The sequence below is a fragment of the Sciurus carolinensis genome, chromosome 18 (genome assembly GCF_902686445.1).
Source record: "Sciurus carolinensis chromosome 18, mSciCar1.2, whole genome shotgun sequence".
Classification (NCBI taxonomy): Eukaryota; Metazoa; Chordata; class Mammalia; order Rodentia; family Sciuridae; genus Sciurus; species Sciurus carolinensis.
This window is the reverse complement of record NC_062230.1, coordinates 25,586,354-25,602,103: the sequence shown is the minus strand read 5'-3', so window position 1 is coordinate 25,602,103 and position 15,750 is coordinate 25,586,354. Positions and strand designations below refer to the sequence as shown.

The following is a 15,750-nucleotide window of genomic DNA, read 5'->3' as shown; positions in this document are numbered from 1 at the left end:
ATGATCAGTAAAATAGGGCTAATAATATCTCTCAACCTTATAGAGTCGGTGTGAAGTGGAATGAAATAAATCGCTCAAGAGGTGCAACAGGTTATTTTTTTTTTATTTCTAAAATTAGTGGAATTTCTAAAATGTTTCATTAGAAAACTACCTGGAAGGACATGAATATCAAAATGTTCACAGTAGTTGTCAATTTTCTTCTTTATACCTTGCCATGTTTATCCATTCATGCACTCATTCCACAGGTTTCTATTAAGCACCTACTATGTGCCAGGCCCTGGGTTCGGTTTAGGAATACAGCAATGTAAACAAGACAAGTAAGGAACGCCTGGAGGAGACATTGATTAAATAATTACACCAAGAAATGCAATTGGTGTACGTGCCTGAATTTTTCAAAGCAGAAATGAGGGGGGAAAGCATTTCTGATCAAAGTGTTGTGAAGTTATTTATAGAGATTTCCACAAAGGAGCAAAAGGCGTTAGATCCCGACACTATGCATAGTATTCAACAGGCGGGGGAGCAGACACTCATCGCCAGTCACCGAGCCCGGGGGCTGCGCGCCAGCGCTGGGCCCGCAGACCAGTGAGGCGGCTGCAGGCTCGGTGGCGGCCACCGGGGGGCGGCCACGTGAGCGCCGCAGTCCCGCCCCTGCCCACTCGCTCCTGCTTTAGACCAGACTCTGCCCCGGCCCCGGATCGGCACCTCCCGGGCTCGGCTCCTGCCCAGATCCGACGCCCACGCCCCCGCGCTGCAGCTGCCCCAGCCCCACTCTGTCGCGGGTGCTCGTGTCCCGGGCACGCAGCCGGGCGCCCCAGCGTCTGTCCACGCGCCCCGCCGTCTTCCTGGAGCGCCGGCCCGCGCGCCCCGCTAGCCGCTGCCCCGCACTCTCGGGGGCCGCTCGCCTGCACCCTGGAGCGCCGGGCTTCGAGCCTCTGCCAGCTCTTCTGGATCTTTGCGGCCGTGGGCAGCGGCGGCCTGGCCTGCCCGCCCCGAGGAGGTAGGTGCCAGCTACGGCCGGCGGGCTGGGTGGGGACCCGGACCGGGCTCTGCAGGCCCGCGCGCCCGGGTGCAGCCGGCGGCCCCGGCGTGGCCCCAGGCGGTGCGCCAGGAGAGGGTGCGCGTCTCCTCTGGCTGCTCGACTCCCAGGGGCTCGGTGTTCGCGTCTGTGAAATGGGGAGTCGTGCAGATTAACGGCGATCTGGATGGGGAAGGCAGTGGGCAAGCAAGCGCAGGGCGGCCTTCGGGCCGCAGAGGGTGGGCGCAACGCCGCCTGCCTGTGCCCTGCGGGCCGAAGCCGCATCCCCTACCCCGTCCCGAAGAGAGGCCTGCGTCGGCCAATTCCCGGAACCTCGGGGACTGTGCACGCCCTTGCAGCACTGTTGGCGGCGGGAGTCGGGGCCTTGGCAGGCGCCGGAGACACGTGCGCCCGGCGGCCGAGCCTTAACGTGCGCCTAGTGGCGCGGGGCGGGGGCTCCCGGGTAAGCCCCTGGGGGGACCATGGGGGACCAACCCGGCTGTGCACCAAGCGCGACAGATGGGCCGCTCGGTGTGGGGAAAGAGCTGCCCCAGAGACGCTCTGTAGGAGCCTGAGTTCTGGGTCCTCCGTCGTGAGCGCTGCCTGCCCTTCCTCAGACAGGAAAGCAGATTTTACAGAAGAGGAAACGGAGGCTCAGAGTTGTCCCTGGACTTCAGAGTCTCCCTAAGTGGGAGCCGGTCACGAAAATGGCATACTCCAATAAGCGAGATGGACAAAGTGGGGACTGGGGAGGAAGTTGGCGAGAGCGGATAATGCCCACTGTGAGTGTAGGGTAGTATGAGTGGCGGTTACTGGGAAGGCTTCCTGGAGGAGGTGATGTCTGAGCCACGCGGGGACCGCTTAAGCCTCCCTTAAGCCTGGACCACTCTTTCCACTTTGTTTTTAAACTTTTTTTTTAACTTTATTTTTTAAAAAAAAAATTTTTGTGAACAATGAATCAAAATGCAGTCTGTAAAAATAAACTTTATTTTTTTATATGGTGCTGAGGATGGAACCCAGTGCCTCACACGTGCTAGGCAAGACTCTGCCACTGAGCCACAACGCCAGCCCCACACTCTTCTAGTCTTTGCTGGCCTGGTGAAGATGGCTCTGGGGCCTAGAAGACCACTCAGCCAAAACCTCCCCTCCCCCTCCCCTGGTCCTTGGCTGTCTGCTGAGTAGAGTGGGCCATGGGGCTCCAGTAAGCTCTTTGGGAAATCTGTGGAGGTGGCTTGTTGGCTGTGCCTTTCCTTCTGGGTGCACCAGCCAAACTGTCCCACTGGGGAAGAGTGCCTTCAGGTTGTTTATCCCGCCTGGGAAACAGATTCCCCAAAGAAGTCTTGTCCAGTTTTCAGTGGAGGCGACCTCTGGTTATGTGGGTCCTCGAGAGCAGGGGTGCACAACAGAAACTTGGGCTTGCTCAAGTTCATCCTCTAGGATTTGCCATTTCTGGTCCAATTTTTAAACCCCAAACAACAACAAAAAAATTCATGATCAGGACTTTAAACAAGGAAGTAGCCGCAGACTGGACTAATGAAGAACAGTCATGGAGGTTGGTTTTTCTGATGAAGAAGCTGTAGACAGTTCCGCCGGTGAACCGAGAATGCTCCTGGAAGAAGCATTAGAGAGCAGACGCTGTGCGCACACGGGATGATGTTGGTTTGGGCTTTAAAGTGCTGGGTCAGACTCTTGCAGCCAGGGCTCATGGGCACAAGAATGCTTCCAACAAACAAAGGAGTGAGTCACTAACACACTGTAATAAACCAAAAGATGACGATCCCCTGGCCTTCAAAGCCCCAGGGCTGTGGAATCCCCAGAGAGGCAGTTCAGAGGGCTGGAAAGCCGAGGTGAACTGTTCCCCTCGCCAGCTCTCAGCCCTTCTAGACCTAACCCGGACCAGCAAGGCACGGAAGTGACTGAAAAGCAGATGCTGAACTGCAGGAAGGCCAGCATGCTCAGACTGCAGGGCCGTCGCATCCCCTGGAAGGCTTGGTTCAAGGCAGAGTTCTGGGCCCATAGCAGAGTTTAATTTAGTCCCCTGGAGTGAGGCTCAAGTGTTTGCATTTCTAACAGGTTCCCTGGTGAGGAGGCTGCTATGGCTACTGCTGGTTCAGAAAGTGAAGGCAGCATTGAAAGCTCTGGATTCAGCCAGCGCCAGCTTCAAGCCCCAGTTCACACTTTCTGTGTGATTTTGAGCAAGTCTCTCCATTCCTCAGTTTACCCATCTGTAGAATGAAACTAGGGGTGTCTGCTCCCTGGGATTCCAGGGCAGTCTTCCTGGAAGAGGTGAGATCTAAGCTGAGAGCTGATAGCAGACAGCTGGCCAGGGGATGGGTGGGAAGACAGAGGGCACGGTGTGTTCAAAGACTAGGGAGGGGGAAACTCATGTCCCCTAGGGAGCCGAGAGGAGTTCCATAGCAAGTGATATGGAAATGCCATGAGTCTGTTCCCTTCTGCTGAAGGGAGCTGGGTCAGGGCCTGCAAGTGCAGGTTACTTCTGTCCACTTTCCATTGGTCCCCAGGTGGTCACATGGTCCCACCAAACTGTAGGTGACACTGGGACATGCAGTCGCTGACTGGGCAGGGAAGCACAGGCAGGTGGAGGTCTGACTCTGACTGAGCCAAGGTGCTTTTTTTGGGGGTGGGTGCTGGGGATTGAACCCAAGGCCTTTGTGCATGCAAGACAAGCACTCTACCAACTGAGCTACTGTCCCCAGCCCAAGGTGGCTTTGTCTTGTTACCCTCTCATCTCTTTTCTGCCCAGTTTGCTGTGCTCCACTCTGTTGCGTGAATGCGTTTTACAGATGAGGAAGCTGAGGTTCAGAGAGGTCAAGTAATTTACCCAACATTGCTCAGCTAGTAAATGGCTGAGCCAGGACTTGAACTCAATCCGTTCATCCAAAGGTGTGGTTGGGCCAGATTCTGTTCTTGGTGCTCCAGATCCTCTGTGATCTATACTGACCCACCCAGGGTCTCAGCCCTGCCACTGGGCAAACTGGTAATTTTAACCTTGGTGTCTCGTGCCTTTGGTGCCCATTTCGTCAGAGGAGATTGACAGCTTTTCTGCAGTAATTCATTCATGCGACGGCACTGTTGGGGTGTGCCAAGCATCCTGCTCCGGCCTGGGAGCTGGAGAGACGTGAGACACTGAGACACGGCTCCTTTTGTTTGACCTGCTCACATGGTCTGGCCACTTTGAGGGCTGTGTAAACACGGAGTTCAGCAGAAGCCAGCTACACTGTATTCCTGGTCTGACCTGCCAAGAGAACACCGTGTCCTGGGGACACAAGGAGGGTGTCTAGCAAATGATTCAATGTTAACATTCAAAACTCCTCTTGCATTTTGTTAAATGAAGCTATAATTACAATCTTTTGTGCTTCATGCTCTAAAATGTACATTTCAAATTTCAAAAACAAAATAGCCCTTGCACAATGACAGTTTTATAGCACAGTGTACTGCAGAGATATTTTTATGAGCCTTTAAGCAGAGTGAATATTGACTTATCTCCTCGGTTTCCATAGTAGGTTGCTGTTTACTTATGTCAGTGAGCTAATTTCCCCTTTTTATGGTTTGCATGGAGACTTTTTTTTCCTGCAGTATTGGGGACTGAACCCAGGGACACTGTAGTGAAGCTACTGAAGCTGACCTTGCACTTGATATTCTCCTGCCTCAGGCTTCCCAGTTGCTGAGATTACAGACATGTACCTCTACAACCCTGCCAAGATTTGTTTTCAAAGAGGAGAGGAGGAGGGAGGGTTGTGGAAGGCCCCTTAAAACTCCATCAGAACTTAGAGCTAGGTTTATCTGCCTCAGCAGTGTTGACATTTTGATCAGATAATTCTTCATTGTAGGGATCTGTCCTTGTGTGTCATAGGATGTTGTTAAGTCTGTTCCTCAGACTTACAACAAACAGGCTCCAACATTGTCAAGTGTCCCCTGAGGAGGGAAAGTGCCTCAGGTTGAGAGTCATCTTTCTAGACTGTATTAGTTTCTTTTTGCTGCTGTAACAAGTGATGAAAAACTTAATGGGTTAAAACAATGCAAAGTTATTCTCTTGCAATTTGGGGGGCAGAAGTTCTGAAGTCAAGAGGTCAGGGGGCTTAGTTCCTCTGGAAGTTCTAGGGGAGGCGCTCTTTCCTTGTCTTTTCCAACTTCCGGAGGCCACTTGATTTTTGTTTTCCTTTGCGTCCCCTTCTTCCTTCTCCAAACCCAGCAACACAGCATCTTCAGATCCTTCTCTCTCCCTATTTGTGCTGGTGATGGACCCAGGCCCTGGAGCCCGCTAGGCAACCGCTGTACCACTTTCCTAGCCCTAGATCTTTCTCGCTGTCTACAGCCTCTGCTTCCCTCGTCACATTCTTCCTTCTCTGACCCTCCTGCCTGCTTTTCGTACTGACCCTGGGGATGTGATGCCAGAGAATCCAGAACAATCTCCCACCTCGAGACTCTTCATGTAATCACTGCTACAAAGTCCCTTTTGCCATATAAGGTCACGTATTCACGGTTTCCAAGGATTGGGATGTAGGCATCCTTGGGGACCCATTATTCTGTCTGCCACATAGACGGTTTGGCCTCTGGGTATGATGGAAATGGGGAGGAAGGAAGTGGCTTAGGGGGTGGGGGTGCCCAGGGCATGACACAGCCAGGGCTGCTGCATGCCAGCTCTGTGCCGGGCACCTCTGGCCTCATCTCCTGAGTCCCCCGAGCACCCGCTGGGGTGGGTGGTCTTTACAGGCTGCTGTTTTATGCACGAGGACATGAGCAGGGGAGGCTTTCTGGAGGAGGTCAAAATTTGAGCGGCATCTTGGAGGGAACAAGAACCAGATCTGCCCTGGAGTGGGAAGAGGGCAGAGGGACCTGTGTATGCAAGCGCCAGGGGGCCAGTTAGGTCACCCATGGTGACTGGCTTGGGCCTGGAAGGCAGGAGAGGTGAGCTGTTAGGAAGAGGCAGATGGGCATGGACACCCGGAGCCAGTCCTTTTGTGCTGACATAAAGCATACTGTTAAGAGTTTAAATGTTTTTTTACGATCACCTACTGCATACTGGGGTGCTGACATTAGTGAGATGCTGATATGAACTCCTAGTGCGATGCTTGACTTAGGGTCTCCTTATGCTGCACTCTGGCAAATACATAAAACAGCAGAAAAGCATTTGATTAGCATGGACTGAGCCCCCACATGGGGAAGCCTGCCCAGGGTCCACTCCTAACAGGGGAGCCAGGATTCGAACCCTGGCCTTGTGGCTGCAGGGCACATGCTGGTTGTTACCATAATAGGCTTTGGTTTGTATTTGTTTGTTCCTCCTGCCACTGGGGACTGAAGCCAGGGGCACTCTGCTGTTGAACCACATCCCCAGCTTGTTTTATTATTTTAAGATAGCATCTCACCAAGTTGCTGAGGCTGGCCTCCAACTTGTGATCCTCCCGCCTCAGCCTCCCAAGTTACTGGGGTTGCAGGCCTGCTCAGCAAGTTTGTGTTTCTTGTTTGAAGGGAGCAGAAGACTCAAGCCAGGGTTCGAAAGAGTCCTGAAACAAGCCAGGTGCAACCCAGGACTGATTCTTTCTCCAGGGTGACCTTTTCAAAGGGAGTCAGTCAGTTCTCCTGGAGCTGGGAGCCGGAAGCTCCTGTCAATGTCAAATGCGAGAGATGGCCTGGTGCCTCGCTGGCACTGAGCCGGCAGCACGCTCTTCACGTGAATTATCTGTCTGTTTCATTTCAGTAAAAATTTTATCATTTTGAGGTTGAGCCAAGGTCCTCCTGCTCTCTTATCACCCATGTGCAGCTCAAAACCACGTCTTCCCTTCTCTCTCATGGTGAGAAGAGCTCACCCGGAACCAGGAGGGGCTCTTTGCCGGGTCTAGTTGGAATCAGACAGAGTTCTTGGCCTGGTGTCTAAAAGAGCCAGGAGAGCCAACACTGAGGAAGGGAAGGGGCTAAAGACTTATTTATGACACCCAGAAATCAGGGATGACAGAAAAAGTAGGAAAATAGATAAAATAGGAAATAGCAGGGAAGACGTATTATTTAGAGGTATGAGGGTATCTAATGATTAGTGCTGAGAACAGGTGCCTCTAAGGTTGGGAAGCAGGGCTGCCCATGTGCAGTTGCAAAGGTTGTTCACTGGAGTTGAACAGTACCCAACTTATGTGGTCATACAGTTAGACCTGGTAAAGGAGTATTATTTTTATTTTTATTGCTTTGAACCCAGAGGCCCTCAACCATGGAGCCACATCCCCAGCCCTTTTAAAAAATGTTTTTATTTTGAGACAGGGTCTCATTAAGTTGCTAAGGCTGGCTTTGAACTTGTGATCCTCCTGCCTCAGCCTCCCGTGTCGCTGGGATTATAGATATGTGCCACCGTGCCTGGCAAGGGGTATTATTTTTAATTATGTGCTTTAATACGATTATTTTAAAATTATATGTAAATAAAGTAGTCCTAAGTCTTGGCTGGGTTTTGAACTTTTCATACTGCAGGTGACAGGAAACCCATCTCCCCGCAAAAGGCTTTTAATTCAGAAGTCCCGGAGGGACTAGGTAGTCTCACTCAATCCCATTGGATTCTGGGTCTCAAATGATGTCCTCGCTATTCATTTTTCCTCTTGTTCTGCCCTCTTTTCATTCCGTGGTAAGCTCAGCCGCAGTCTCCGATTCACTTCCAGCGCAGGTCACTTACGCAAAAGCCGCCAGCTTTACCTGGACGGGGGCCCATTGGTTTGATGTCACATGACCATCTCTGGTCCAGTCACTGTGGGCAGTCACCCTAGTGCTGCAACTGGTTGAGACTGGGCCCTGTGACACATCCAGCCCACCCCACTTGTGGCCGACACTGCCACAGATGCCGTAGGAGCAGGTTTATAACAATTCAGAAGCCACAGGCAGATGACCCCCACCTGGTTCTGGAATATCTACCAAGTGCCCGCCATTTGCAGACCCTGTGCCAGGCAGGTCCTGGCTGTTCCCCTGCAGCTGCCCTCGATTCCTGAGGTCAGGAGAACGTTAGGTCTATGGCAGGGCTTGGTCAGGGGCTGCCGTTCTGGTCCTAAGGCCCCTGTGAGCTAGCTCAGGAGCCACAGTGACCCCACTTTCCCCTCAGCTCCTGCCACCGTAGAATGGGAGAGTGGGCGAGGGGGATTAATGGGCAAGGTCACCAGCAATGGACCCAGGGTTGCCCCGACAACCAGGCTCCTGAATCTGCACTCCTAACCACTGGGCAATACTGCCTCAGGTCTACAGGCTGAAACTGTGGTTCCGGCCCCTCCCCTGGTACCATTCTAGTCCCCAGAGGCCACTGACCTGGCTGGGCCTGCTGGCAGCTCCAAGCATCACGCCGTCTTGGTCAACAGAGACTCTGGCCAAGAGCTGAGGAGGACAGAGTCTGCACCGGGGCTGGGTGTAGCCCAGGGGAGCAGCAGGCCAGGGGCAGACTCCGGCTGGTGACTCTGACTTGCCCAGAGGGTAGGAAACAAACTCAGCAATTGACATCGACTTCAAACTGGGAGTGGAGAAATCAACACTTGGGCAGTGTATTAAGGAAAAAGAACAAAAAGAAAGAAAAGAGCCAAAGGTGGAATAGAACATAGCAAGAGTATGTTGTATAAAGAAAGGCAAAGTGGGGGCTGGGGATGTAGCTCAGTGGGTAGAGTGCTTGCCTCGCAGGCACAACGCCCTGGGTTCAATCCCCAGCACCAAAAAAAAAAAAAAAGAAAAGAAAAAAAGAAAGGCAAAGTGGAGTTACCTTGATTTTTACTTTTTTTTTTTATGAGCATGTACTGAATTAGAATGTAAATATATTTCCTGCTTCAGTAGCTGTCAGGAAAGGGCTAAACCACTGCATCTAGGAGATTGCCTGTGTGATCCAGCCCTTAAGAATTATTGCAACTATTGGATTGGTCTAAAAAGTTCTTTTTTCTTTCTTTCTTTTTTTTTTTTTTTCTTTAAGAGATGGGATCTTGCTGTGTTTCCCAGGCTGGCCCTGATTCCTGGGCTCAAGCCATCTTCCAGCCTCAGCCCCCCAGTAGCTGGAACTATAGATGTGCCCCACCATGCCTGTCTCCTGAAAAAAAATTTAAAAAACATTTTTTTTTTCTTAGTTGTATACGGGCACAATACCTTTATTTATTTATTTTTATGTGGTGCTGAGGATCGAACCCAGTGCCTCACACATGCTAGGCAAGTGCTGTGCCACTGAGCCACAACCCCAGCCCCCAAAAATTTTATTTAAACTAATTAATGTCTTATTTTGTGTTGAAAGCAATCTAGCTTTGTAAAAAGTTAAAACAGTGTGAAGTGTACAAAGTTTTAAAAAGTTCCCTCCACCCCGACTCCCAGCTCCCAGGTCAATTGCCCGTTCCAAATGCAAGTACAGCTCCTATGGATCCTTCAAGAAATTTTGAATGGATGCCCAAATATCCTTTTTCTTTTCCTTTTTATAACATATTTGCTGTTTTGCAACTTGCTTTTTATTATTTGTTTGTTTGTTTGTTTGGTACTGGGGATTGAACTCAGGGGCACTCCTCCACTGAGCCACATCCCCAGCCCTATTTTGTATTTTCTTTAGAGACCAGATCTCACTGAGTTGCTTAGCACCTCGCTTTTGCTGAGGCTGGCCTTGAACTCATGATCCTCCTGCCTTAGCCTCCGGAGTCGCTGGGATGACAGGCGCGTGTCACCGTGCTCGGCCTAGCAACTTGCTTTTTAAGTTTGAGATTTTCTTGACTGTTTTTCTTGAACTTCATGGAGACATAAGTCATGCACCTTACAGTCCATCCATTTAAAATGTACGATTCAGTGGTCTTTAGTATATTCAAGCCGTCCAACCAGCACTACATTCAATTTGAGAACATTTTCCTCAACTCAAAAGAAACCCCATCGCCATTAGAAATCGTTCCCCCTTTTTTCCCAGCCTCCCTTCTCCCCTCCACCCCAGCCCAGGTCACCCCTGAGCTACTTCCTGTTTCTATAGATTTGCCTTCTCTGGGCATTTCGTACAAATGGAATCATGCAGTCATCTGACTGGCTGTCTTCTTTCATTTTGCATAATAGTTTTAAGTTCTGTCCATGTTTTGTTTTGGTTTTGGCACAGGGACTTGAACTCAGGGGCACTTAACCACTGACCCACATCCCTGCTCTCTATCATCTTCTTATTTTTATTTTTAGATGGACACAGTACCTTTATTTTATTTATTTTTATGTGGTGCTGAGGATCAAACCCAGTTCTCATGCCTGCCAGGCAAGCGCTGTACCACTGAGCTACACAGCCCCAGCCCTCTTTTATATTTTATTTAGAGACAGGGTCTTGCTGAGTTGCTTAGGGCCCCCAAAAGTTGCTGAGACTAGCCTTGAACTCATGATCCTCCTGCCTCAACCTCCCAAGCCGCTGGGATTACAGGAGTTCTGTCCACGTCAAAGCACTTTAAAAAATCATTCCATTATGTAAATATACCACGTTTTGTTTATCTGTTCATCTGTTGATGAACGTTTGGGTTGTTTCTCCTTTTGACTGTGAACAATGCTGCTGTGAACATTTGTGCACAGGCTTTTGTGTGGGCGTGTTTTGGTTTCTCTTGGGTACTACCTAGGAGTAGGATTGCTGGACCATATGGTAACTCAGTGTTTAACTTTCTGAGAAATTGCCAGCATGTTTTCTAAAGTAGCGGCACCACTCAGCTTCCCACCAGCCGGATATACAGGTTCCAATTTCTCTACATCTTTGTCAACCGTTGTTATTTTCCAATTTAAAAAATATATCCATCTTGGTTGGCATGACTTTCACTGGCATTTCCCTGGAGGCTAATGATCCCCAGCGTCTTTGGATGCATGTGCTTATTGGCCATCTGTGTATCTCCTCAGAGAAATATCTTTTCAAACCTTTTTGCCTATTTTTATTCAGGTTGTCTTTTTATTGTTTCCGTAAGAGTCTTTTATATAGTCCTTAACAGATATATGACTTGCAGAATTATTCTTCCATTCCGTGGGCTGTCTTCTCACTTTCTTGATGGTGTCTTTTGAAACACAAAAGTTTTTTATTTTGATGATGTCTGATTTATCTACACTTTTGTTACCAGTGCTATTGGTATCATATTGAAGGAGTCTACCTAATTCAAGGTCATGAAGATGTTCTTCTATATTTTCCTATAATAGAGTTTTAGCTCTTACATTTAGGACTTCGATCCATTTTGATGGATCAAAAGAAGGTATTCAACTGCATTCTTTTGCATATGGATATTCAATTATTCCAGCACCATGTATTGAAAAGATTCTTCTTTCCCATTTAATTATCTTAGCACCCTTATTGCAAATCAATCAGCTGGCCTGGTGTGGTGGCACAAATCGCAGCTACTCGGAAGGCTGGAAAGTTCAAGGCCAGCCTGGGCAACTTAATGATACCTTCTCAAAATAAAATATAAGAGCTGGGGTTGTAGCTCAGTGTAGAGTTCCCTGGGTTCAATCCCCAGTACCACCAAAAATAAATTAGTCGGCTGTAAATGAGAGGGTTCTATCCTATGACCTTCCTGTCTTGGCATCCTGTGGGTCTGGGAGCTTGCCCTTTGCTTTCTAAGGGTCACACAGTAGCAGGGCTCCCCGTGGACACACAGAGCCATTAACCTTTTTTGCTACTACGGGGGACTCTCTTAGGGGGCTCATCCACTCTAGGGAAGTGTGTTGGGTACCTTCTCTGTACTAGGCTCTTTTTGAGGCACCTGTGGGCATATGGGCAGTAAAAAGTAAACAGGATGACTTCAGCTTGGAATCATCATAGTGCACAAAATAAAACAGGGTGACATGCCAGGGAGTGGAACGGGATATGCATTTGGGGCAGTGGTTCTTTGATTTGGAGATTCATAGACAATTTCTTTAAAAAGTTTTTTTTTGTTGGTGGTGGTACTAGGGATTGAACCCAGGGCCACTCTACCACTAAGCTACATCTCCAGCCCTTTAAAAAAATTTTCATTTTGAGACAGGTTCTCCCTAAGTTGCCAAAACTGGCCTCAATTTTATAACCTGTCCTGTCCCAACGTTCTGAGTTGCTGGGATTACAGGTGCGCGCCACCGTGTCTGGCCAGAGGTGACTTTTGAGCTGGGATCCTGATGCTGAGAAAGAACGCTCTATAGGAAGGGTTGTTCTGGGAAAGGAACAGCAAGTACAAAGGCCCTGGGGTGGGAATGTGCTTGACGTGTGCACAGAACAGAAAGAAACTCGAGTTCCTGGAGCGCAGCCAAGACCAGAGGAGAAGTGGGCCTGGGGCCAGGGAACCAGCCCTGTAGCCTTAATAAGGCATTGGATTTTTTTATGAATTCGAAGAGAAGTTGCTGGAGGGTGTTAATCAGAGGAGGGACTTGATCTTATTTATGTTCTAAAAAAATCACTCTGGTTGCTTAAGAGGCAGTTCTCATTCCCCCATTTCCAAGCGCTGGAGTTCTTAGAAGAGGAATTACTGGGCTGACAGGTTTGGACCTCCTCTGTGTTCCTGGATGCTGCCACCTGCCTCCCCAAAATAAAGCTCTAGCTTTGCTCCCAGGGTATGGGCTCTGCCGTGGCCGGCGGCATGCGGGGTGGGCTGCCCGGCGGGCTCTCGGCCCTTGGACACCAGCACCCATCTCAGGCTCTGCTTCCCCTGCAGGACCTTTGCTACTGCATTTGCCCAGTAACTCTGGCTGTGCCGTGCACCCCTTGGATAAAACGGGCACCCCTGGAACATGGCAGACGAAGACCTCATCTTCCGCCTGGAAGGCGTTGATGGTGGCCGAGCCTCCAGGGCTGGCCACGAGGGCGAATCTGAAGCGGACAGCGATGAGGACGAAGGTTACTTCATCTGCCCCATCACTGAGGACCTTGGATCCAACCAGAATGTCCATCCTAAGGTTAATAACTACTACAGCGACCTAACGCGCGGTCAGCAGTGTGACTCCGGCGGCTCCCCGGCCAGCTCCTTCCACTTCAAGGTGAGCGAACCTCCTCTTCCACCCTCTGAACCCCAGCTTGCCTGCCATGAGGGGTGGGGAGTTGAGGTCCCTGGTTGGGGGTCTTCCCAGGTTCCAGATCCCAGCTGATGTCTGAATTCTGGATCCCAGGACTTGCCTGTTACGCTGGGAGATTCTGTTGACTTAAAGTGAGCTTTACCACCTTAGAGCCGAGTTTTCAAAATAACTGTTCAGGACTCACGAATCATTTATAAAAATCTCTTGAGTCTTGCCAACCTTTTTTTTTTTTTTTTAGAACAGAAAATATAGAAAATATCAGAAAGCATTGCACATTGTAAAGATCTCATTTCCTGAACACAGTCATACGCACATCCATACACATAAACTTGGTGAGTGCATCAATTACTTATGTCCAGCATCCCCAATTTTTTTTTTTTAAGAAATGGAGGAAAACAAAACAGAATAGGAAGCATTAGCCCTGCTAAGTATAAAGATTTTATTTCTTGATGTCTATACAGTAGTCTACCCTTATCCTCTAAGGTTTGTTCCAAGACTCCCAAAGGATGCCTTGAAACCACATGGTCCCTAACCCTACATAGGCTGTTTGTTTCCATATACATGTGCCCATGGCAAAGATTAACTTATAAATTAGGTATAAAAGATTAGCAACAATAACCAATAATAAAATAGAGCAAGTAGAGTAATATAGTATAATCAAAGTTATGTGCATGTGGTCTCTCTCCCTCTCTAAATTCAGTTTTGTACTGTGCATGTGGCTAGGTGCTGTCCTAGCCATCACAGGTAACTGAAGCCATAGACAGTGAAGCCACAGCTGGGCGGGGTGTCTACCCTACACACCCACAAGTGTAGAGTCTGTTGGTTGTTGATGATCAGCCTCTGAAGATGTACCCATTGTTAATTTTTTTAAAAATTTATTAACCAGGCGGTTTTACTGAAAATCATTTGTTAGGTACCAGATTAAGCACTGGTTTACACCAAGTAATTAAACTGTCATCTATCTATCTATCTATCTATCTATCTGGTACTGGGGATTGAATCCAGAGGGGCTTAACCACTGAGCCATATCCCCGGCCCTTTTTATTTTTTGTCTTGAGACAGGGTCTTGCTAAATTGCTTAGGGCCTTGCTAAGTTGCTGAGGCTGGCTTTGAGTTTGCAATCCTCCTGCCTCAGCCTCCCAAACTGCTGGGATTATAGGTGTGCAGCGTGCGCCGGGCTAAACCTGCATCCACTGATTGCCTGTTATGTATCTGTCACCAGACTAGGTGTTGCATACAAAGAAGCTGTCTATGCAGATTTTAAGAGTCTCTCTCCATTTATCCAGCACAAGCATTGAAGTAAAGAAAAAAAGTATAAACCATTAGAAATACAAGTATAAGCTACCTCGAAACATGACTTAGAAGCATTGAAATAAATGGTCTTGTTTAACATTTACAGCCATCTATGGGGTTTTGACTGAAGAATAGAATAAAGTCTTGTTAATCATTGTTTTTGAAACAATACCTAACATACGCCGCACTGTAGGTGCTTAGTAAATGCGATTCATCTTTCTGTTCCCACATTCCAGCATATGGCCCTAACAATTTATCCTTGACTGTGAACATTAATGGTTTCAGGCCTTAAAATGGCAGCTATTTAAACATTTAAAAAAATTGTTATGGCTACTGGAGATTAACCCAGGTCCTCACATATACTAAGCATTTGCTCTTCCACTGAGCTACAGCCTCAGCCCCTAGCTGTTTTTTTTCTTTTTTTAAAAAAATATGCTGTTAAGTACAAAGGGTAGAGCATTTGCCTAGAATGCACAAGGCCTTGGGTTTCATCCCCAGCACCAGCAAAAAAAAAAAAAAAAAGGAAAAAGAAAAAAATCTTTCCACAGTTTACCCTTTTCCAAATTGTTTGCTGATAAAAGTTGTCTGAAGCAGATTTCCATCTCTACATCTTCTACATTTGTCCAATTTTGTGTTATTATTTTTAACAGTACACTGGTGCATATGTGTGTATGTGGGTACAGGGACATGGTGTAAGATGTTTTTACTTTGGTTATGGTCAAAAAGGCCATTGCTTAGAGTTCTTCTGGACGGAGGAAGAGAATATTTATTTTATTAGGGATTTGTGTTCATATATGGCAAAGCTGGAATAAAGGTGGGGCAAGTCAAACATTATTGGACATTGTGCAATAATTGGTGGGGGAATTAAAAATGCAATTTTACAAACAGTAAGTATCTGTCAGTACTGCACGCAAAATGCCTCTTACCATTTCGGGATTTGCAACTTAAACCATTCTCCTATAACTTCATAATTAGACTGTTTTTAGAAAATTAATAATTTTAGTTCTTGGAGACACTGGGGTAAATTTTTCCTTTTAGGGCCAGAGTTCTGGCTTAAGTCAGGCAGGCAGTTCCAGAAATAGCCTGATGGGTCTCCTCTGGGGTCGGGGCCCCCTGAAGGGCAGGTTGCAGCTTATCCTGTTTCCCATTCTAAGGCAGCTTTGGAACGTCAGCCCAGCCCAGCGGGGAGAGCCGGGGAAAGGCGGAGGGCAGATAGCCAGACAGCTCAAACGTGCATCAGGAGGGGCCGTCCTCCTAGCCAATGCTGAATTTACATTAAAACAAAGATGCGATTGGACTTAAAAACAGTACCTATGCAGATTTCAGGGCTGAGGGTGTGGCTCAGTGGTAGAGCGCTTACCCAGCACTCCTGAGGCCCTGGGCTTGATCCTGACACCATTTTAAAAAAACAGAAAAAAAAATTATTTTTGTTTTCATTTGTGTATGGGAAAAACCTTTGGCAC

General features: G+C 48.3%; 1 protein-coding gene across 1 annotated transcript in view; it reads left to right on the top strand.

Annotated features, from left to right (window-relative positions):
• Positions 1–658: 658 nt before the first annotated feature.
• Positions 659–15,750, top strand: part of Eef2k (eukaryotic elongation factor 2 kinase) — a 60,612-nt gene continuing 45,520 nt past the window's right edge. The window contains exons 1-2 of the mRNA XM_047533288.1: positions 659–997; positions 12,637–12,958. Coding sequence (XP_047389244.1) covers positions 12,713–12,958 — 246 coding nt within the window. The 5' untranslated portion in view covers positions 659–997; positions 12,637–12,712. The remainder of the gene's footprint in view (positions 998–12,636; positions 12,959–15,750) is intronic.